An 18,732-nucleotide genomic window follows, 5' to 3' on the forward strand; every position below is an offset into this window, starting at 1 on the left:
TTATATGTATTTTTGGAAATGGAAAAAATGCCTATTCAGCTTCAGCTTTATTCTCATGTACACTCAAACCTCTCATTGTCATTGTAAATGTGATACTCATTGCTGTGAGAAGTGAAGGTCTTCCACCAAAACATTTTTAAATGCGATCCAACTAAATCGATTCAGTGATTTGACGGACTTAGTTATTGACCAATAGAATCACTGTAAACATGCTAGAGAGGGGCAGGATCTCGGATATCCCATATCATCATCTCAAAGCGCTTTGTTGTTCCTTCGGGTTAGTAAGACGGAGAAAAACTGTTCGAATTTAGAGGAGATAACATTTCCCCCGGTTAACTTTAAACCGAACCCGGTTAAGTGTGATAGTAAACCGACGCCCTATGGTACAAAGTTGCGAATTTGTGGGACTAAAGCAGCTCGGTAGTGAGGTAGCATTAGCCTCCCCGAGTGGTTGTCCAGATTGGAGCGGAAGGAATTCAGGCTCGAGGAAGAAGGAGATAATCTTCTGGGATGCCTCGCGCAAGTTGGATAAAACTGTATCTTACAGTTCCGCCTGGAACAACAACACTATAAACCCGAAGTATGAGCGTGTCCAGTTGATATTACGGTGAAAGAATAGTTTCATGGTGGTATTGTTATCGTTAGCGTGCCAGTTTAGCAAGTTAGCCACGTAGCCTTCAGCAGGAAGACATTTAAAATGGCGGAGGGTTGGCCCATTCCTTCGGCCCTTGTCTTCATGCTGTTCGGTGTGAGTGCCTGCGCCCTGGAGAGTTGCCCGGCTCCGTGTTTGTGCTCGGAAGGGCAAGATGATGTGCGTGTCCTGGACTGCAACAGAAAAAGGCTGTCGACGCCACCGCTGGACCCACCAGATGGGATAACCCATGTGTAAGTACACAACCCGTTTGACGATAATGTGCTGCATTTAATCCACTGCACTTATTTGTTCCCCAACCAAGGTGAGCGACATAAAACATCAGTGGCATGCGTATTATGATAACTGTAAATGCGTTCTTTCATATAAACAGTCATCGACAAGTTTTGAGTCAAACATCCAAACTCTTTACTTATTCAATGGTAAACTATTTCAAATGGGACATATAAAGAGAAATCTTTCTACATGCTGCGAATAATTAATTTCTTCCATTTAAAATTTGACAAAACCCTTTGTTTCATGTATATGTATACATGTATATATATTTGTTTACACATTCTTTTCACAAATAAAAATACTTTTTATATTTGCAATGCAGTACAGATACTTTAGAGAGACAGATCGTAAGTGTTGTGCAATAAATGTTTGTTATTTATTATTTAATTGTTAGAATTTATTAGAAGGACAAATAATGAAACCAGAAGTGAGACAATAATAAATTACCCTAGAAATACCCATATCATGCAGCCAATTGAATATAAATATATAGACACAATGAAGTATTTGATTGATGTAATGGATAAACAAGTATTGGTAATTTAATGTCCTAGTCTCACTCATGGCACAGCAGATTTTTGTTTTAATTGTTACTTCATTTTTTCTTTTGAATTTCATTTCAGCACCATGAATTACAATGAGCTGGCTGTTCTTCCATTTCTTGGAGATGTTTCTTCAAACATCACCTCACTGTCGCTGTAAGTACTCCACCTCTTTAAGGTTTGTTTGTCTTCATCGTCAAACTATGGATGTTTCCTTGATAGAAAAATATACCTCGTAAGCACAGATATTCTCAAGATATTTTAATAGCTTGTTTGCTGCTGTGTTAGTATATATAGTAGTCTACTGAAAGGTGGTGTGTTTTGTTTGTCATCATGGTGCACAACAGTAGATATGATTTTCGTCTTGCTGATATGAGTCAGACCAGTCATCATGATACTGAAGACTAATATCGCTCTCTCTCTCTTCTTTTTTTTAAAAAAAATCTAGAGTTCACAACAAGATCACAGAACTATCAATACATCAGTTGCAGCCCTACATTTCATTGGAGACACTGGACCTCACATCAAACGCCATCTCTGAGCTTAAAGTTGGATCCTTCCCTAACATGCAGCTGAAATATCTGTAAGGAAACACTTTAATTCATCTTAATTTTTGCCATAAATGAGTATGATCAATGTATTAACTGGAACAGCCTGAAAAGTAAGCTAAAATAAATAAAAATCATTAGAGGGCATTAATCTGCTAAGTATGTATAGTATCATATTAATATTTTCTTTTTATAGTAGCAAGTGTCTTTGTCTAAACTTTTGGAAGTTTTAAGACACTTGTCATAGTAGTAAATCAGCTTAAAATAGTTAAGTAACTAAATATATAAGAAAGAATAATGGTGTTCACATGAAATTAAAAAGTACTGCTCAATCGACAACCATTCATTTAAGTCAATGGTGATTTTGTCAGAACAGTAGAAAAACCTTGGGGTGGTTAGTTTGCTATACTAAAGGCATGTGTAAAGGCCTTAATATTTCCTGGTCCTTTATATCATAGGAATTTGAGTAACAACAAGATCAGCATCCTTGAGCCTGGTTGCTTTGAAAACATCTCTGGCACCCTGCTGGTGCTGAAGCTCAACAGGAACAGATTAGCAACCCTGCCATCTAAAGTCTTCAGGCTTCCACAGCTTCAGTTCCTGTAAGTATTTTATTGTGGAGTGTATGATGTTAAACTAAAATTATAAAATAAAACTGTTGCCAGTTGTCTTTTTCTGTTTTTACTTTTACCAAATTACCTGGCAGAATTAACTGAACATCTAATTCTAGGTAACACAGCTGGTCTGTTTTCTGGTTCTATGTGTTCTAAATATGGTCACTGTCATTGTAGTGAAATGAAGCGTAACAAGATAAAGATAGTGGACAGCCTAACATTTAAAGGGATGGACTCACTGAAGTCACTGAAGATGCAGAGGAACGGCATCAGCAAACTCATGGATGGAGCCTTTTTTGGACTGAACAACATTGAAGAACTGTGAGTACAGAGCTGTAGATGCCTTCAAAATTGACATTCACATGCATGTTCATAAGGAATTTATGTGTTGATTATAGCACATTAATGAACATAGGTTTAAAGTCCATATCTTGACTTGCAGCTAATGACATATCTGTATTGTTGGAAAGACAAATGCTTAATATTTAATGGTGTGGAACAGTAGATCATAAAAGCCCTTTTTAAATGGTAATGCAATCAGTCAATATGAGGATATCTTCAAATGAACAAAGACAGAAGAATCTGGTAGATTTCTACTATAAAAGTAGAAAAGAAGAATTAACATGTGATGTTATTATAACAATTTTGATTTTCCCATCTGTGTCTCAGAGAGCTGGAGCACAACAACCTAACGGAGGTCAACAAAGGTTGGCTGTATGGCTTGCGCATGCTGCGTATCCTGAGGGTCAACCAGAACGGTGTTTTCATCATCCGACCAGATGCCTGGGAATTTTGCCAAAAGCTGGAAGAACTGTAAGTGTGTTTGCTTCGTAGCTAACATCATGAACTCTAGAGCCTTTTTCTGTCATTAGCCGTGGGCTCTGAAATTCATTCTTTCTGCTCAGAGGAGCTACTGTTATCACACTACACTACTGTAGGGTGTCAGGAGCTGATTCACTATTGTCTTATTGTTACCACTGGATGTACAGTCTTGGTTGTAATGACTGAGTGAGAAAGTCTTTTTGCAGCATCATTGTTAAATGCAGACTGACATTTATATACAAGATTTGCATTGACTAGGAACTAGTTTGATCTAATCTTTATCATATTTGCGGTTGATTTGAACAGAGATTTGTCCTTTAATCATATGACGAGACTTGAGGAGACGGCATTCGTAGGATTAAGTTTCTTGGAGAGCCTGAACCTGGGAGAGAACTCAATCAGCCATTTGGGAGAGGGAGTGTTCAGTGGCCTGTCAAGTCTGCGTACCCTGTAAGTATTTTGCCTTTCTAAAATATGTGTTGTCTCCTTGGTTTAAGAGTAATGTAGCTATTCAAAATATTATACATAAGTCATTAGTGGTTTTTGGCTCTGTGTGTGTCCACATCAAGGCTGCGGACTACAATCCTGTCTTCAACACATTCCCCAAAGAATCCCAAGTAGTTGTAGAGATGTAATAGAAGTCAAAGTTGTGTCTCATTCTGATACCACCAAATTTTTGTCACCTGCCAAACCATTGGAGTGAAACCATTAATTTAATAATATCCTGCCCTGTAGGGCTTGTGTCATCTGTCCCAGTCCATTGCTGTGGACGTTGTGCTTATTTGAGTTTAAATGTGGAAACTCTACAAGATGCCTGCTCAGGCATAATTTATCAGTTCTTTTGTCAGAGCTACACTCCCAAAACACTGGAAATTGTTGTCTGTAGTTGACTGGGAACATTTATCTGCTATTGCTTATTTTCTCTGCCTCCGCTGCGTATGCCTCTTTGACTTGTTTCAAAGACTCTACCTTTAATTCTTACACACTAACACAAACAGTACAGTAGGGAGACCACTTTCCCATTCACTTCAGTGGGTAATTGAATGGTGCCTCAGGCATTTGAAGTCAACTGTGTAGAATACCTGATATTTGCATGTTCCATGTGTCTGCAATATCTCTAGGCTGTAAGAGCAGACAGGTTTCTACAGTAACCAAGGTCAAGAGTATACGGACTAACTGGTTTGTACAGAGCACGACTCATCTTGTTCTAGGCTTTAAGATCTTTACCCCACATTTAATCATGCAGCGAAAAATATGGTCTCATCGTGTTTACTGAGCATTTTAGCAAATTACACAGCAGCTCTGGCTTCATCAGGGTGAGAAATTGTGATGTTCCCTAGGTGGTGGGTGCCATTAAATATTGTGCACTCTTCTTTGTATTACTTTTATTGGATGTATTTGTCATAAATGTGTCTTATTACATTTATACACCCTAAATTAGTTGGCACAAATGTGGTGGAAGTTAGATGCTTTTACCCATTTTCATTCATCCATTCAAATAAAATTGAATTAACTTTGTATGCGTATATAACATGAGAGTATATTACATTACATTAAAGTTCCAGATTATCAGACCTTTCAAAAGAAAGAATGTCTTCTTAATCAGTCGTGTAGGTGTGAGGTGAGAATTGTTGAGAAGACTTCCACTGAACCCACTGAACTGAAATGGTGAAAGAGAGTTTTCATGGTGGAGGTGAAGGTTGGCAGTGCAAAAGTGGGTTTAGAAGATGTCGGGCAAGAAAAAAAGAGAAACAAAATAGCCCACGACATATCCTGTAAACACAAGGTTTCCATTGTACCCATGAACTGCATCCAGTGCTAAACAGAGCCCATTACTTCCTCCTCATCGTAACAGCAAGAGTGAACTGTGACACTCTGTGGGAGTTATGGTTTCTTAACTTGTTAGTCTCCTAACTGAGCGTCACTGGCACAAAAAACCCCACAGTGGTGATGGAGAGTCTGTTTTGTTTTGTGGAGGAAGAGGTTTAGATTGTCACTCTGTGTAGAGTGTGTTTAACACCTTAAATGTCTCTGTGTTTTACAGCGATATCCGCAACAATGAAATTTCCTGGGCCATTGAAGACTCCATCGGTTTATTTGATGGAATGAAGAAGCTGAACACAATGTGAGGGGAAACTGATCGTGCAGATAAATAGAAAGATACAGATAATGATGAATTTGACTTTCGTACATTAATGAATAGTTGTGAAATGTGATAAAGTGGTTTTAAGGTACAGTTAATTGATACGATAAGGCTCTATTCTGATAGGGGTGATTTATATTCTATCTTTATTTTGTGTGACGTTGTCCCTCAAGTTAATGTTAATGCTGGTCACATTTCATGTGTTACCCAGAAGCATCAAATAAAAAGATCTTCTCTTCCAGCATTCTCCAGCGGAACAAAATCAAATCAATCACCAAGAAAGCGTTTGAGGGCCTGGAGGAGCTGGAGCACCTGTAAGTTAAACCACTGCTCAATCGTTTTTTTCTCCACACAGCCACACTTGTGTTTAAATAGAATTACTGTTGAATGGATAAACATAGCAGAAGGCCATTATTGCCACTGTGCTGTTGTTGTCGTCTTATGCTTGTGAACTAGGTGTGTCTAATCCATATGTCTGTCCCCTCTGCAGGGACCTCAGTAAGAATGGCATCATGTCGATACACCCGGAGGCGTTGTCCCACATGAAGCTCAAAGTATTGTGAGTAAACTCAAGCTTAAACTAATGGAATCACTTGTTCATATGTTAATATTATTTTTCATACTGGTTAATCATTTAACATTAAATGGGCATCATGTGGTTTTAGGAAGAAGGTCTCAGTCTGTGCAATGTGACAGGTTGATCTTCTGCCACTTTGTTAATGAAAGAGTAGAAGAGACAAATCAATCCCAAGCTGCTTTAATTGGCTTAGGTGTGTTACAGAAATCTCAGCTCTTTAGTCGCAGTTTAGTTTCGTTGTTAGACGGCGTTCTTTTCTTTGTTGGGTGGTGGTGGAAATGTTAAGTCTTTTGACGTTTTAAGGAGTCCAATGAGCCCTTAGGTGTGTCTCTCATGCAGTGCCTAACGAAATGCACCAGTAGCTGTCAAACCCAGAAAATGTGTCATGCCAGTAGTCATATCCTCTTGTTATTAATTAGTTTGCAGCTTTAATAGAATATAGCACTATTTGCTTAGTGAGAGAATAAATTTGCTTCTCCTGATAACTTGGCTAGAGCAGCATAATAGCGACACCCATATAATGGAAGTATATTTTTGTACAAAGTGTCCTCTGGAGGTACTTTTTATAGCAGTGAATCCACTTTCCCATCATGATTTAGGTAATGGAAACTTTGCATCCATACCTGCATTCATTGTTTTTTAAATTATAGCCCTACTTTTTTAAGATAGTTGTAAAGCATTTCAGAAGATTTGAAACTTTCATTTATCTAATTATTGATTATTCACGTTGGTTTTGTGTTGCTGTGTATCGTTGCTTATTTTCTTGCTTATGTGTTTCATTAACCTTATAGTTATCTGTTTTAGTCATTTATGTCACACATTGTAATTGTGCACCAGAGCACTGTTTTGTGATAAATTCCACAGGTTAACACAACAAGTATTGCTTGCATAGATGTGTAGGTAACTGAGGCCAATTAAAAGCATTTACATTTGCTTTTAGAGATTAAATCTCTTTTTTATGAAATGTACACAAGGAAATATGGTATTAGTTGAGTGAAATGACTTTAACATTGTGTTTCTGTCCTCAGTGTCCTGAACACAAGCAGCTTACTGTGCGACTGTCACATGCAGTGGTTGGGACCCTGGCTAACTGACAGTCAGTTCCAACAGTCTGTGACTGCCGTCTGTGCTCATCCTCCAAGTCTACTTGGTCGCAGTGTCCTGACCATCAGCCCTGAAGAGTTTGTTTGTGGTCAGTCCCTGTGTACTTGTCTTTTTTTTTTGTGGTACTTAAAAGTGGTATTGTCCACAAAATGAATCCAGTCTAGTTGTAGGACATGCATGGGCAAGCACAACAGAGCCTGAGTGACAGGAACACTAACGGCAAACTGAGTTTTACATTTCACGTTCCTGCGTCTCAACAGATGATTTCCCCAAGCCTCGGATCACAACTCACCCAGAGACGTCTGTGGCGCTGCGGGGAAACAATGTGACTTTAAGCTGTGTTGCCTCCAGCAGCAGTGACTTGCCAATGGCTACAGCTTGGCGGAAGGATGGGGAGGTGTTGTATGATGCTGAAGTGCAAAACTTTGCCCAGTTCCAGGAGGGAGAGCTCATCTATACCACCATGCTTCACCTCCTCAATGTAAACTTTACTGACGAGGGGCGCTACCAGTGTGTGGTGTCCAATCATTTTGGCTCCAACTACTCCAACAGAGCCAAGCTTACAGTCAATGGTAAGTCCCCTTTTGGAAAATAACGTGATTGATTATTTACTTTTCTGTCTTTTACACTAGGGATTTGTTTGGTGTAGTTTTTGTTAAGTTTGATTGTTTTCTTAATCTGCTGATAATGCAGCAGATAATTGAAGATAGTAAGTCAGGAGTCCATTCTGATATGGACCCCATCTCTTTCAGAGATGCCGTCCTTTCTTAAGACTCCCATGGACCTGACAATCCGGACCGGGACTATGGCCAGGCTGGAGTGTGCTGCCGAAGGGCATCCATCGCCCCAGATTGCTTGGCAGAAGGACGGAGGCACTGACTTTCCTGCTGCCCGAGAGCGAAGGATGCATGTCATGCCCGATGATGACATCTTCTTCATTGCTAATGTGAAGACGGAAGACATGGGCATTTACAGCTGCACAGCTCAGAACGCAGCTGGCAGCCTGTCTGCAAACGCTACTCTCACAGTCCTGGGTAAGTCACCCTTCTCATCAGCAGAAAGTGTATTACTGATGTTTACTGCTGGGTGACTTCAAGTTAGTCACTCTGCTTTAATTGGCTGCTTATTTTCTTATATTTCACCTTACACTTGCTCTTTCTTTGCTATAGCCACAAACAACATTATGTTAATGTGCCTCTGAGATTTACGTTAATGTCTGTGCTGATATATATAAAAATCTTAGAATTGCAGAGCCTCTAAAGAGGGCGTACACATTAGTACTAAAAGAAGAGCTTTTATGTTGAAAATAGGAGCCAATGGTGAGCAAATCTGTATCGGTCACAAAACAATCAATCATGTTCTCCCACAGAAACTCCATCAATTGTGCGGCCGCTGGAAGACAGAACTGTGGCCCGTGGTGAAACCGCCGTGCTTCAGTGTATAGCTGGAGGGAGCCCCGCCCCCCGTCTCAACTGGACCAAAGACGACGGACCTCTGGTCCTTACAGAGCGTCACTTCTTTGCTGCTGCCAACCAGCTCCTTATTATTGTAGATGCTGGTCCTGCTGATGCAGGAAAATACACCTGCATCATGTCCAACACCCTGGGAACAGAGCGTGGCCACATCTACCTCGGCGTCTCGCCGTCGCCAAACTGTGATACGGGTGCAGGGTACGACCAGGACGGCTGGACCACTGTGGGAATCGTGGTCATTGTGGTGGTGTGCTGTGTGGTTGGAACCTCACTGGTTTGGGTCATTGTCATCTATCACATGCGCAGAAAGAGTGAGGACTACAGTATCACAAACACAGGTGATTTAAAAAAAAAAAAAAGTCTTTGGACGACATGAAATCTGTCCATGATGACAACACGTCGATGTGACAACGTGGCTTTCTACAGTCTCGAATCAACATATGTCTGTCTGTCTGTCTGTCTGTTCCAGATGAGATGAATTTGCCAGCAGACATCCCCAGCTACCTGTCCTCTCAGGGTACACTGTCAGAGCCTCAGGAAGGCTACAGTAACTCCGAGGCTGGCAGCCACCAGCAACTCATGCCTCCGCTCTCTAATGGATACATCCATAAAGGGACAGATGGTGGGTAACACTGCATCACATTTTAGTCAGTTCAATTGCATTTGACATGTTTACATTATTATTTTCATATTTATTTAAAACGAGGAGTCTAGAGCTTGCGTTTCTAAACACCAGGTCAATCACTTATTAGACTCTTCTTATTATCTACTATTTGTATATTTTATACATCTGTTAAATGTTTACACTGTATTTTTCACATGTTTTTACTCTGTTTTGCTAAATGAACTTGAAATTGCCTGCCAATTGACCTAAGCCTGTCAATCATTTCTGTCAGTACCTGTCCAGGCTCATGTCAGGTATCCAGGCTCTAGTGAAAGTCATATGATTCAATGGGGGCTGTACTCTTAATATTGAGTTATGTTTTTTATTTTATTTTTATTTTTAGATTTAGTTTTCTTTAAATCTTAAGATTACAAAATTATTACACAATAAACTGGAACAAATAGGTCTGCTGCCACATCACCTGCCTTTCAAGCGAATGACATCAAAAGCAAATAGTGCACATCATTGAAAGATATATATATATATATGAAGTCTCCCCAATGTAGTTTTCAAAATGCATGTGATTTGGTTGCCTCCACGCTAATTGGGGTTCTCTTGTCTGCTTTGCTGTTGACCTTTTTAAATTCCGGCTAAAATGAAATGCTGACTAATTATCATGCATGTCCCAGGTGTGTGCTATGGAGACATGAGCAGCGAAGTGGAAACAGAAGGAAACGGCCTGCTGCACTGCAGGGTCGGATCTTTGTTCACCGGCCGGAGCAGTTTCCACCCTGGGGAGCCCCGTGAGGGAGTATCTGCAGTCCCCACAGGTTGGTGTTGACTCACATGCGGTCATGGGATTTCTATGCCTCCCTTGCTGGCCACAGTTATAGCCAGAGGCACTGTGTGTTGGAACTCTCACAAATTTGCTTTGCTATCACTATGAGTATTAAATGCAGAATTTTCTTCACATTCTAATCTTTTTTTAAAAGCCATAAAATGTGAAATAAAATCCCCAACTTTAAACATAGTAATTAATAATACAATAATCCACAATAATCATTGTTCATAATTTTTTATTTTTCCTCACCAGGTGGCGCAGGTTCACTGGTCATCTGCTCCGACTGCTACGACAATGCTAACATCTACTCCCGTACACGAGAGTACTGCCCCTATGCCTATATGGGAGAGGACGAGCTGCTGGACAAAACATTACCTGACCTGAAGGAGAGCTTTAGTGAGCATGCCCAGCACATGGACACGACACTGGAGAACCTCATAAGCAACCAGAACTCCTCAGTCTTCCTTTCCTCACACGACAAAAGGTTGGGCAGCCACACTCCCCTGGACCACGCTAATGGTGAGATATGGAAACAGAAAACCCCCGTTTGAATCGATTGAATCTGCTGTGTTGAATTTTCATCAGTTTCAAAGGAAGTATACATAAAATGTATTTTAGTTTTTTTATGTGTGCACTCGTGAGTAGTAAGGCTGCGTTGAAATTAACCATAGCCATATTTGCTTATTTATTCACCTACAGAGACATCCTCTACTCTCTGGTTAATGCACCAGGATATAAAAGAGTGAAAATCAGATGTTTTCATGTTGCACCCTAGGCCTGAACACAAGCAGTCTCTCACGTTTAATTAATTTGAAGCAAATTTTACTGCCATTTTGTCTCCATAAAATATCTGAACATAGCCATCCATCCACATGAGGGTTGCCAAGCCGCTGACCTAATTCCAGCAGACCTAGGGCAAAGGCGGGGTACACTCTGGACAACCATTGACTCACACATTCACACCAGCCAGGTTCCAATTAACCTTTGCATCTTTTTGGACTTGCACAGAACATGCTAACTCCATGCAGAAAGGAACTTTTTTTGACTGGGTCTTTTTGCTGTAAGACAATATCACTAACCACTGCTCCCTGGTGTAGCCCATCTCAACCGATCACTGATCAAATGTATTTTCTGTCGATCACTTAATTGAAACCTTTTGGGTTTTCTTGCGTGTTTGCAGATTTCCTCGGCAGGTCGTTCTGGGGAGAAGATCTGTGCCAGCATCCAGTGATTGTTCACAGGACGCCTCCTCTGACTTCCACTGCAGATGGAGCAGAGGAACAGAGTGAAGGGGACGTAGACTACTTCCCCAGCCAAAGCACACAGGACCACAGAAGTGCCTCTAACAGGACTAACCCTCAGGAGCATTCTGCCCCCACATAGGTCCTTACACTCCATGTTCTGCCTCTGACTTATAATTGCTGCACCCCTTCCCTCCTTTCACCCACTACCTCCAAAGAGACAACTCACTCTCTGCCAAAGATGCTCTCTTGTATGTTTACATTCCCCTTTCACAAAAGAGGACACGGTACATTCTCCACTGTGGAAAGGTTGCGACTTTGGGCTGGAGAGACGGACTGGTGATTTAAGTTACCTCCTCTTTAACACCTCCACCTCTGCAGGGCCTCTCTTTCCCACATCCTCTACCACTCTTCTCTTTTCTCCTTATGGAGAAAGCTATGAATGTATGCTTTAAAGAGCCACGTTGGATGGGATCGTCCCTGCTGCTGTGAGGCTCAAGATGTACGGCAGCGCGCTACACGCTGGCAGTTTGACTTCCTGACGTTCCTGGTACAGACGTCTGTACAAAACTTTAGTAGAAATTACAAACTATCTTCTCCCAACTGGGAAAATGGGGTTTGAACGGGGGGACAGTTGTATTTCCCTCACCAGCAGATTGTGGTGGTAACTCTCCCTAAGAACCTTGAAAGCATATGTCCCACATTCCCACAGCGATTCTGACGGACTGTAAACTATACTATTTAGTATCCTATTATGCAAATTTCAGAGACAGTGAACACCAAAATGTGGTGTATATTATGAATATATATGAATATATCCTCGTTTTTTGTCATGTGTCAAACACAATCGTTAGCTCCTTCGCTTTACATCTTCATAATCAGTTTGGGGAGGAATCGTGAATTCTCATTTCCCTCAATCAGGTGACATCATGGCTTATACACAGTATGCACTGATATGTTTTCCTGTTTTCCTCATGTCTTACATGCACTTAATTAAATGGTGGCAATGTTTTAATGCAGTGCACGTGCTGTAAGGCTTGCTCTTTCAAGCGGGTCGCACTGATCTCGACCGCTTCTCTGAAACGGGGTAGGTGCGATGCGATGTATGGGAGCAGCGTTAAAGCCTCTTACGTTAGCTGCTAAGATGGCTGACACAGTTGTGGAGAGGTCTCTTCAATCACTATGGCAACAAAATAAAATGTGCTGGATTGTATATTATTTTTTTTCTCAAAGATACATCATCTGCACTTACAGTACAGTGTTTGTTCGTTGAAGACTATGTTTATTATATAATTAACAGGCTGTGGTAAAAGTTTAATTTATTCATTCATTCCGGTCAAACAGAATTGAAAATGAACAGAGAGATTTCAGACTCGCTTGCAGATGCAGATCGGCGCGTGGATGTCAGGCTGTACATCGTCAGACTTTATCGTCATAGATTACTCTCAAATATGTCTTTCGACAGAAATTGATTTTGCTGAGGTTCTCGCTTGGTACTGTGAAAAATAAGAATGTATTATTTTATACATGTATGTATGTTTGTGTACATAAAGCACGTTATCTATTAAATTCCATGCCCTACACGTCCATTGTCAGAGAGGTTTGAGACGAAGGCTGCAGTAACTAATGTCTTCATGGACATTATGAGTGTTTTTTTTTTTGTTTTTTTTGGTTATAAAACAGAACATTCTCACAGTTATGAAATGGCCCCCAGCTTCAGTAAATTGTTCTTTCTGTAAGTGTCAGCATTTGCTTTGAGGATGTTTCAGTGGTAACTATTTTCAAAGAATGTGGACTTGTTTGAACAGGTTTTTATGTCTGGTTGCTCTTCATTTCTTTGTCTTTGTGTGTGGTTCTCAAAAAAAATCCTATAGCATGGGCTAGACAAATGACTCTAAACTGTAAACAAATGCATTCTGTACATGCAACAGATCTAAAAGTTGAGACTAAAAACTGCTTTCTAACATTCTGTCTGCAATGTTAAGTGTACTCGATTTAAATTAGTCCCAAGTTGGATCAAAAACAGAACAGGAACAAACAAATTTTCCAAGGTGTCAAGGGTATGACGTCTCTGTCTGTTATATTTTCATTATGTTAATGATAATTTCTGCCACATTCTGCCTTTTTATTTTTTGACTGAGGAAGGATTTTCCATGTTTTGTTTCTTTCTTTGGTCATGGTACACAGCACCAAGTGTGATTTAAGACGTCTTTACCCTTTCCATAATGACACAATCATCATGTTACCATTCTGTGACTTGAGTTGTTTCACTGCACTCTCACTCTGTGTGCCCCCACAGGCAAGTTGGTCTTAAACTGAGGTTTGGTTGGACACGTTGTTGGCAACTTGCTGTCCTGAGATGGTAATATCTATTTCCTCTCATTCCACAATTAATATTGTTAGACTTAAATTTTAAAAACCATGCACCTAGTGGTGCAACTTCTTTCTTCTTTTTTTTTACTCCTACAAAACTAGCAGTTGTGGATTTTGACAAACAAACTTGGATGCATTATCTCCATGCCTTTTAGTCACATTCCATTTGGACAAACAATCTATTGATAGATTTAGTCAATAATCACTTTGATGCATTGAAATCTTCACCACAGATATTACACTTTGTTCTTGCCTCTCATGTTTCGTCATGTTTGCCATCATCAGATCACCCTAAGCCTATTTCTTTAAATGTTTACTAGAAACATAATTCTCTTGCCTGACATTCCTGAGACCCGTCGTGTTTAGTCGTACCCCTCATCTCACTGGAAGGAGATTCTCGTCTTTTACTCGCAGTCGTTTTCATTGCCTCTTTTAGAAAATGCGTTGCTGTTCAGTATTTATTGTTTTCTGCCAACACAGCGTAACACAATGTGTGTTGTTTGTATTGTTTTTCAATCTCTGAACGTCCTTTTATGACTTAAAACCAAAGTTTAGCAGTAACTGCTCTGGCAATATCAAATGCTGCTTTTTTTTGTATTTTTGTTTTCACTTGTATTTTTGGACCTTTATTTCCCTGTACATTCAGTAAAGCATGTCTATAGAGCCCTTTTGTTACATAGCTATTACTCAAACATTAAACAAGAATTCTGATTATTTTTATATGTATCAATTATTTGAGTGGGTTAACACGAAACCTTGTTAAAATTAGCGTTTATCTGACAAATACTTTCACAAATCTCATTTAAACTGCAGAATTGTGCATTTTGAAACTGGAACAGCTTGTTAGTTTAGCACAACACCGTCTTCAAGTTTTGAAAAACAAACCTATTTTTAGACATCCCACTAGATCCATTAGTGTGAATATCTTGCCGAAATCTTACACTATTTGGCACAAATGTCTACTTGGATTCAAGAAGTAAGTGATAATCAAAGGGTTATTAGGAATCCACATCATGTTAAAATATGCTCACGGCAAAATTGGAAGTGAAAGCTTGTGAAGTGACACTTACACAAGTTACTCCTTTCATACATGTGAAGTAGTAAAATGAAAATGCTCCTTAGGGCCATTTGTCTCATAGGCATTCGTCAAACATATTCATAACATAATCCATCATACCTTTGATATGTACTAATATCCCAAATGGCTGTTGCAGTGGTTAGCACCAGCTCTCCTGCAACCCTCATGTGGAGGATAAGGTAGAAGATGAGTGATTGAGAGAGTGAGTAACGTCCCAAATGATGAAATCAGTGCACATGCACATGATTGAGCAAACCGTTAACATATGCTGCCTCAGCTCCCAGCAGCTGTTAAGGTAGATGTTGTCCTTCATGGCATTAAACAGCATACACTGACCGATCAATCAGCACATCTTAAATATCAACGTGACAGTTTATTTTTTACTCGCTACTCTTGTGGCGAATAAAGGCTCGTGAATCTATTTCAAGCCGGTTATATGCACTGTAAATACTCTCATTCGACAGTTAGAGAAGAAAAGGAGCAGATGTTTGATTGTCCTTTTTTAAAGTCAACTTGCCTAAATGGTCATAAACCACTACCATGCTGCACTGGAGAGGTTTCAGCGAAAGCAAGCTGTGGCCTTAATTACACCCTGTGAAACAAGACTATTATCCCCAGAGATAAAGTAACATTTTCAAAAATGTAATTAGATTTCAAAGCTATGCTTTAAAAAAACTTTATTATTAATAATAATTTAATATTAATATTATTATAATTATTATTATTATTATTATTTATTTAACCAGGAACATCCCATTGAGATTAAAAACCTCTTCTTCAAGGGAGTACTGGCCAAGGTAGGCAGCAGCAAATATGAAACAGTCGACAGTTGCAAATTTACACAGGTAAAACACAAGCAGAAAACAAATAAAAATAATCCAGATTAAATTTACAAGCACATTATGAAACACAAGTGCATGTTGTGGAGTCACCCTCAAGTTTCCAGTCTTTCTGCAACATATTCCATGGAACAGGTACAGGATGGACAACAGCCCTTTTACCCAGTTCAGTAAATATGAAAAAGAGTCGCTCACGTCTCATCCACTTTCAGACTAATAATACAAATATGTTAATGTGAATGCATGAGCTCTCTTAGGCCAAGAAGGCCTTGAGTGTAGGTGGGAGAACAGTACCCTCTTGGAGAAAAGGTCACATCAACAGCACGAGACCAACAAAATGAGGATAATTTATGCATGAACACAACAAACCTGCTCAAAAGTAAATGTTGCTGCATTTATAAAGAGAAGAGTAGGAAAAACAAGCTGCTAATCAACAGTCAAATCCATGGACATGTAGATATCGATTCCCACTGACAAGGTAAGGGTCCCTTTTGAAATAATGTTGTATTTCACCTCATTCAAGTGCATCAAGTGTCAAATAAAAGAGTAAAAGATTATAAGAGTACTAATAATGGTCAACATTTTCCTTTGAGGGGGGACTTCATTCAAGACAGCAGTTTTTCAGTCAATAAGAGTGTGTCTTTTCTGTTCTTCAGCCCCGGTCCCCTGACATGTCTGTGCACGCCCCTGTTTTACGTACAATCGACGGTTAAATCAACCCTTGTCTCGTGGATCACGCTGTGGAATGCACTCGAGCGTTATGGCAGTGTTTATGTAGGTTACGATCATAGACCTCGGGAACGGGTGAAGTGGAGCAGTGGATTGTGCGCAGTGCCGTCACTAGGTGGAGCTGTGGAGACGTTCAACTGTGGCCACTCGCACTCGTCGCTCTCCAACAATATACTTCACTGTTCAAATTGAGAGCCTTAATTAGGTGTAATTTGTTTTGCACGGTTCGTATTGGGATTTCACGCACTGTGTATTTGTACTTAGACTTATATGTGACACTCTAACATGCAGAATCAAGTGGATTTTTTTTTTTGGTTTTGTTTGATGTTTTTTTTTGTTAAAGCACACCAGACGGTGGAGCACACATGAGGGTGTGGAAAACGCCGACTAAACGCCGCTGTTGCTGCGTAAAGTGGGCGTTCCGGAGCTCGGGCACGTCTCTCTCTCTCTCTTGCTCTCTCTCTGGTGGCGGTGATGATGCCAGGTGTGCTGTGTTCAAACCTGTGGCAGACAAACACTCGCACATGTCTCCCAGCACAGTCATCGTGGGCAGGATCTTCTCAACTGCATTAACCGCCTACTGCTGAACGCTGCCGCCCTGCTATTTTCAGCCTGATACACACACACACACGCACGCACGCACGCAGGTACGAGGGATTTCTCGTTGACGCCCCACATTTCAGCGACTGACAGTTCACAGTCAACCGCCGATTGAGAGAAATACTCTGTGTTTACATCCAGTTTTGACCAAGCTACGGAGTTGCATTAAAAAAACATTTGAGTGTCGCCATCCTTCATCCACGTCGCCGCCATCAACTTGTGTTTTACGCACAAGGAGCGCTTGGATTTACTGCAGCCTAGACAACCGCGCGCACAGCGGAGCGCAAACCCGTGGGATGACGGAGCCTCAGTGGGTTATTCGCGCGTGAAAATCCGCCTCGTTAACGCCAGGAAGATGAAATCCCCAGCTGGTCGGGAGAAAAGCTCTGGAGGATTTATCAGGTCGCGTCATTTCGAACTCATTTAGCCTGAGAAAAAAAATCGACTGTAACCGGTTAAATCGTTCGTTGTGTGAAAGAAAGCAAAAAAAAAAGGAGTAACCATGTCCAGAACGCTGAAGAAGAAGAAACACTGGTCCGGTAAAGTGGTGGAGTGCGCGGTGTCATGGGGAAACCTGGGGGACTTCGGCTCCGTGGTGGAGGTTCTGGGGGGAGCAGAGCTGGGACAGTTCCCCCACCTGGGCCAGATGAAGCTGGACGTGCTGGTGTGTCACGTCGGAAAGCTGCCCTACTACGGGGACGTGCTGTTGGAGGTGAACGGGACGCCCGTCAGTGGACTTACAAACCGAGACACCCTGGCTGTCATTCGCCACTTTCGGGAGCCGATTCGCTTGAAGACGGTGAAACCAGGTGCGTCCCTTCTGCTTTCAGTTCTTCAGCACTGCTGCTGCCGCCGCTGTGGCTGTGACACCCGAGCTCTGTTTGTGAGATGGGAGTTATGATAAGTGACATCATGTCAACACAGAAAACCTCATGATTGTCCTTGTCTGTGATCACAAGGATAAAAGCAAAAAAAAAAAGAAATAAAATAAAAGAATGCATGTACATAAATAATGATGATAAATGATAGATATTTGTATGAAATCCCCTTAAGTTAATGCTTTTTCTTCAGGTCAGGTAAAGTTAATGAAGCCAATGCAAACATATAACAGAGGGTGAAATAAGTGAGTTCAGGTCTCTAAACCACTACATCCCTATTCACTTATGTAAGCCTTTCACTGTCCTGTGCCATAATTGCCCAGTTCTCCTAACCCCTTTTCAGGGAGATCAAATAGTGATAATGGTAGTAATGGCACGTAGCCCAGTTGGAGCCTTCTAGGCTAAGTGCACTTACATACATAGAAATGAGGCCTAATTACATCCTCCATTATTTAGGCTCCTCCGCTGCCCATTGGCCATAGCAGCGAAAGTGGTTAGCCGTGTTGTATCTTGTTGTCCCATCATTCTACATCCAACTCTCCCAGGATGCTTGCTGCAACTTCCAGAAATTGATAATGAGGTCTAATGGCTTTGGTGATGCTGCTGTCTGTGCTGTACCGAGCGCTTTAGTGGCAGTGGAGTGAAAGTTGTGTGTTTGTGGACGCTGCGGATGGACATACTTTATATGCGGGAGCTGGAACATCTGAACAACAACTGAGACTGTTCAAAAGGTTACATCAACAATAGCAGCTGAGTCCTAAGACCCCAGGCCAGGATCCTGAAAGATCAGCTGCAATTG

General features: G+C 40.8%; 2 protein-coding genes across 3 annotated transcripts in view; both read left to right on the top strand.

Annotated features, from left to right (window-relative positions):
- The first annotated feature begins 216 nt into the window (after positions 1-216).
- lrig2 (leucine-rich repeats and immunoglobulin-like domains 2) lies at positions 217-14,523 on the top strand. Its single transcript, XM_044024242.1, has 18 exons — positions 217-885; positions 1,552-1,626; positions 1,919-2,053; positions 2,477-2,620; positions 2,810-2,953; positions 3,302-3,445; positions 3,761-3,904; positions 5,499-5,579; positions 5,840-5,911; positions 6,088-6,156; positions 7,203-7,366; positions 7,539-7,850; positions 8,031-8,312; positions 8,648-9,088; positions 9,220-9,372; positions 10,044-10,184; positions 10,448-10,714; positions 11,376-14,523. Exons 1-18 carry the CDS (start codon positions 698-700, stop codon positions 11,576-11,578), a joined length of 3,159 nt encoding a protein of 1,052 aa, XP_043880177.1. The 5' UTR covers positions 217-697; the 3' UTR covers positions 11,579-14,523.
- A 2,398-nt stretch (positions 14,524-16,921) lies between these two features.
- Positions 16,922-18,732, top strand: part of LOC122768113 (membrane-associated guanylate kinase, WW and PDZ domain-containing protein 3) — a 123,394-nt gene continuing 121,583 nt past the window's right edge. For both annotated transcript variants that reach the window (XM_044023851.1, XM_044023852.1), the window contains exon 1: positions 16,922-17,864. In XM_044023851.1, coding sequence (XP_043879786.1) covers positions 17,558-17,864 — 307 coding nt within the window. In that variant the 5' untranslated portion in view covers positions 16,922-17,557. The remainder of the gene's footprint in view (positions 17,865-18,732) is intronic.

This window comes from Solea senegalensis, linkage group LG4 (assembly GCF_019176455.1).
Source record: "Solea senegalensis isolate Sse05_10M linkage group LG4, IFAPA_SoseM_1, whole genome shotgun sequence".
In the NCBI taxonomy this organism is placed as follows: domain Eukaryota; kingdom Metazoa; phylum Chordata; class Actinopteri; order Pleuronectiformes; family Soleidae; genus Solea; species Solea senegalensis.

Bases quoted from the DNA above. Each gene is read 5' to 3' on its own strand.
- lrig2 (XM_044024242.1), top strand. From the start codon at position 698: ATGGCGGAGGGTTGGCCCATTCCTTCGGCCCTTGTCTTCATGCTGTTC. The intron at 2,621-2,809 runs GTAAGTATTTTA...CTGTCATTGTAG, and splicing joins CTTCCACAGCTTCAGTTCCT to TGAAATGAAGCGTAACAAGA. The intron at 5,912-6,087 runs GTAAGTTAAACC...TCCCCTCTGCAG, and splicing joins CTGGAGGAGCTGGAGCACCT to GGACCTCAGTAAGAATGGCA.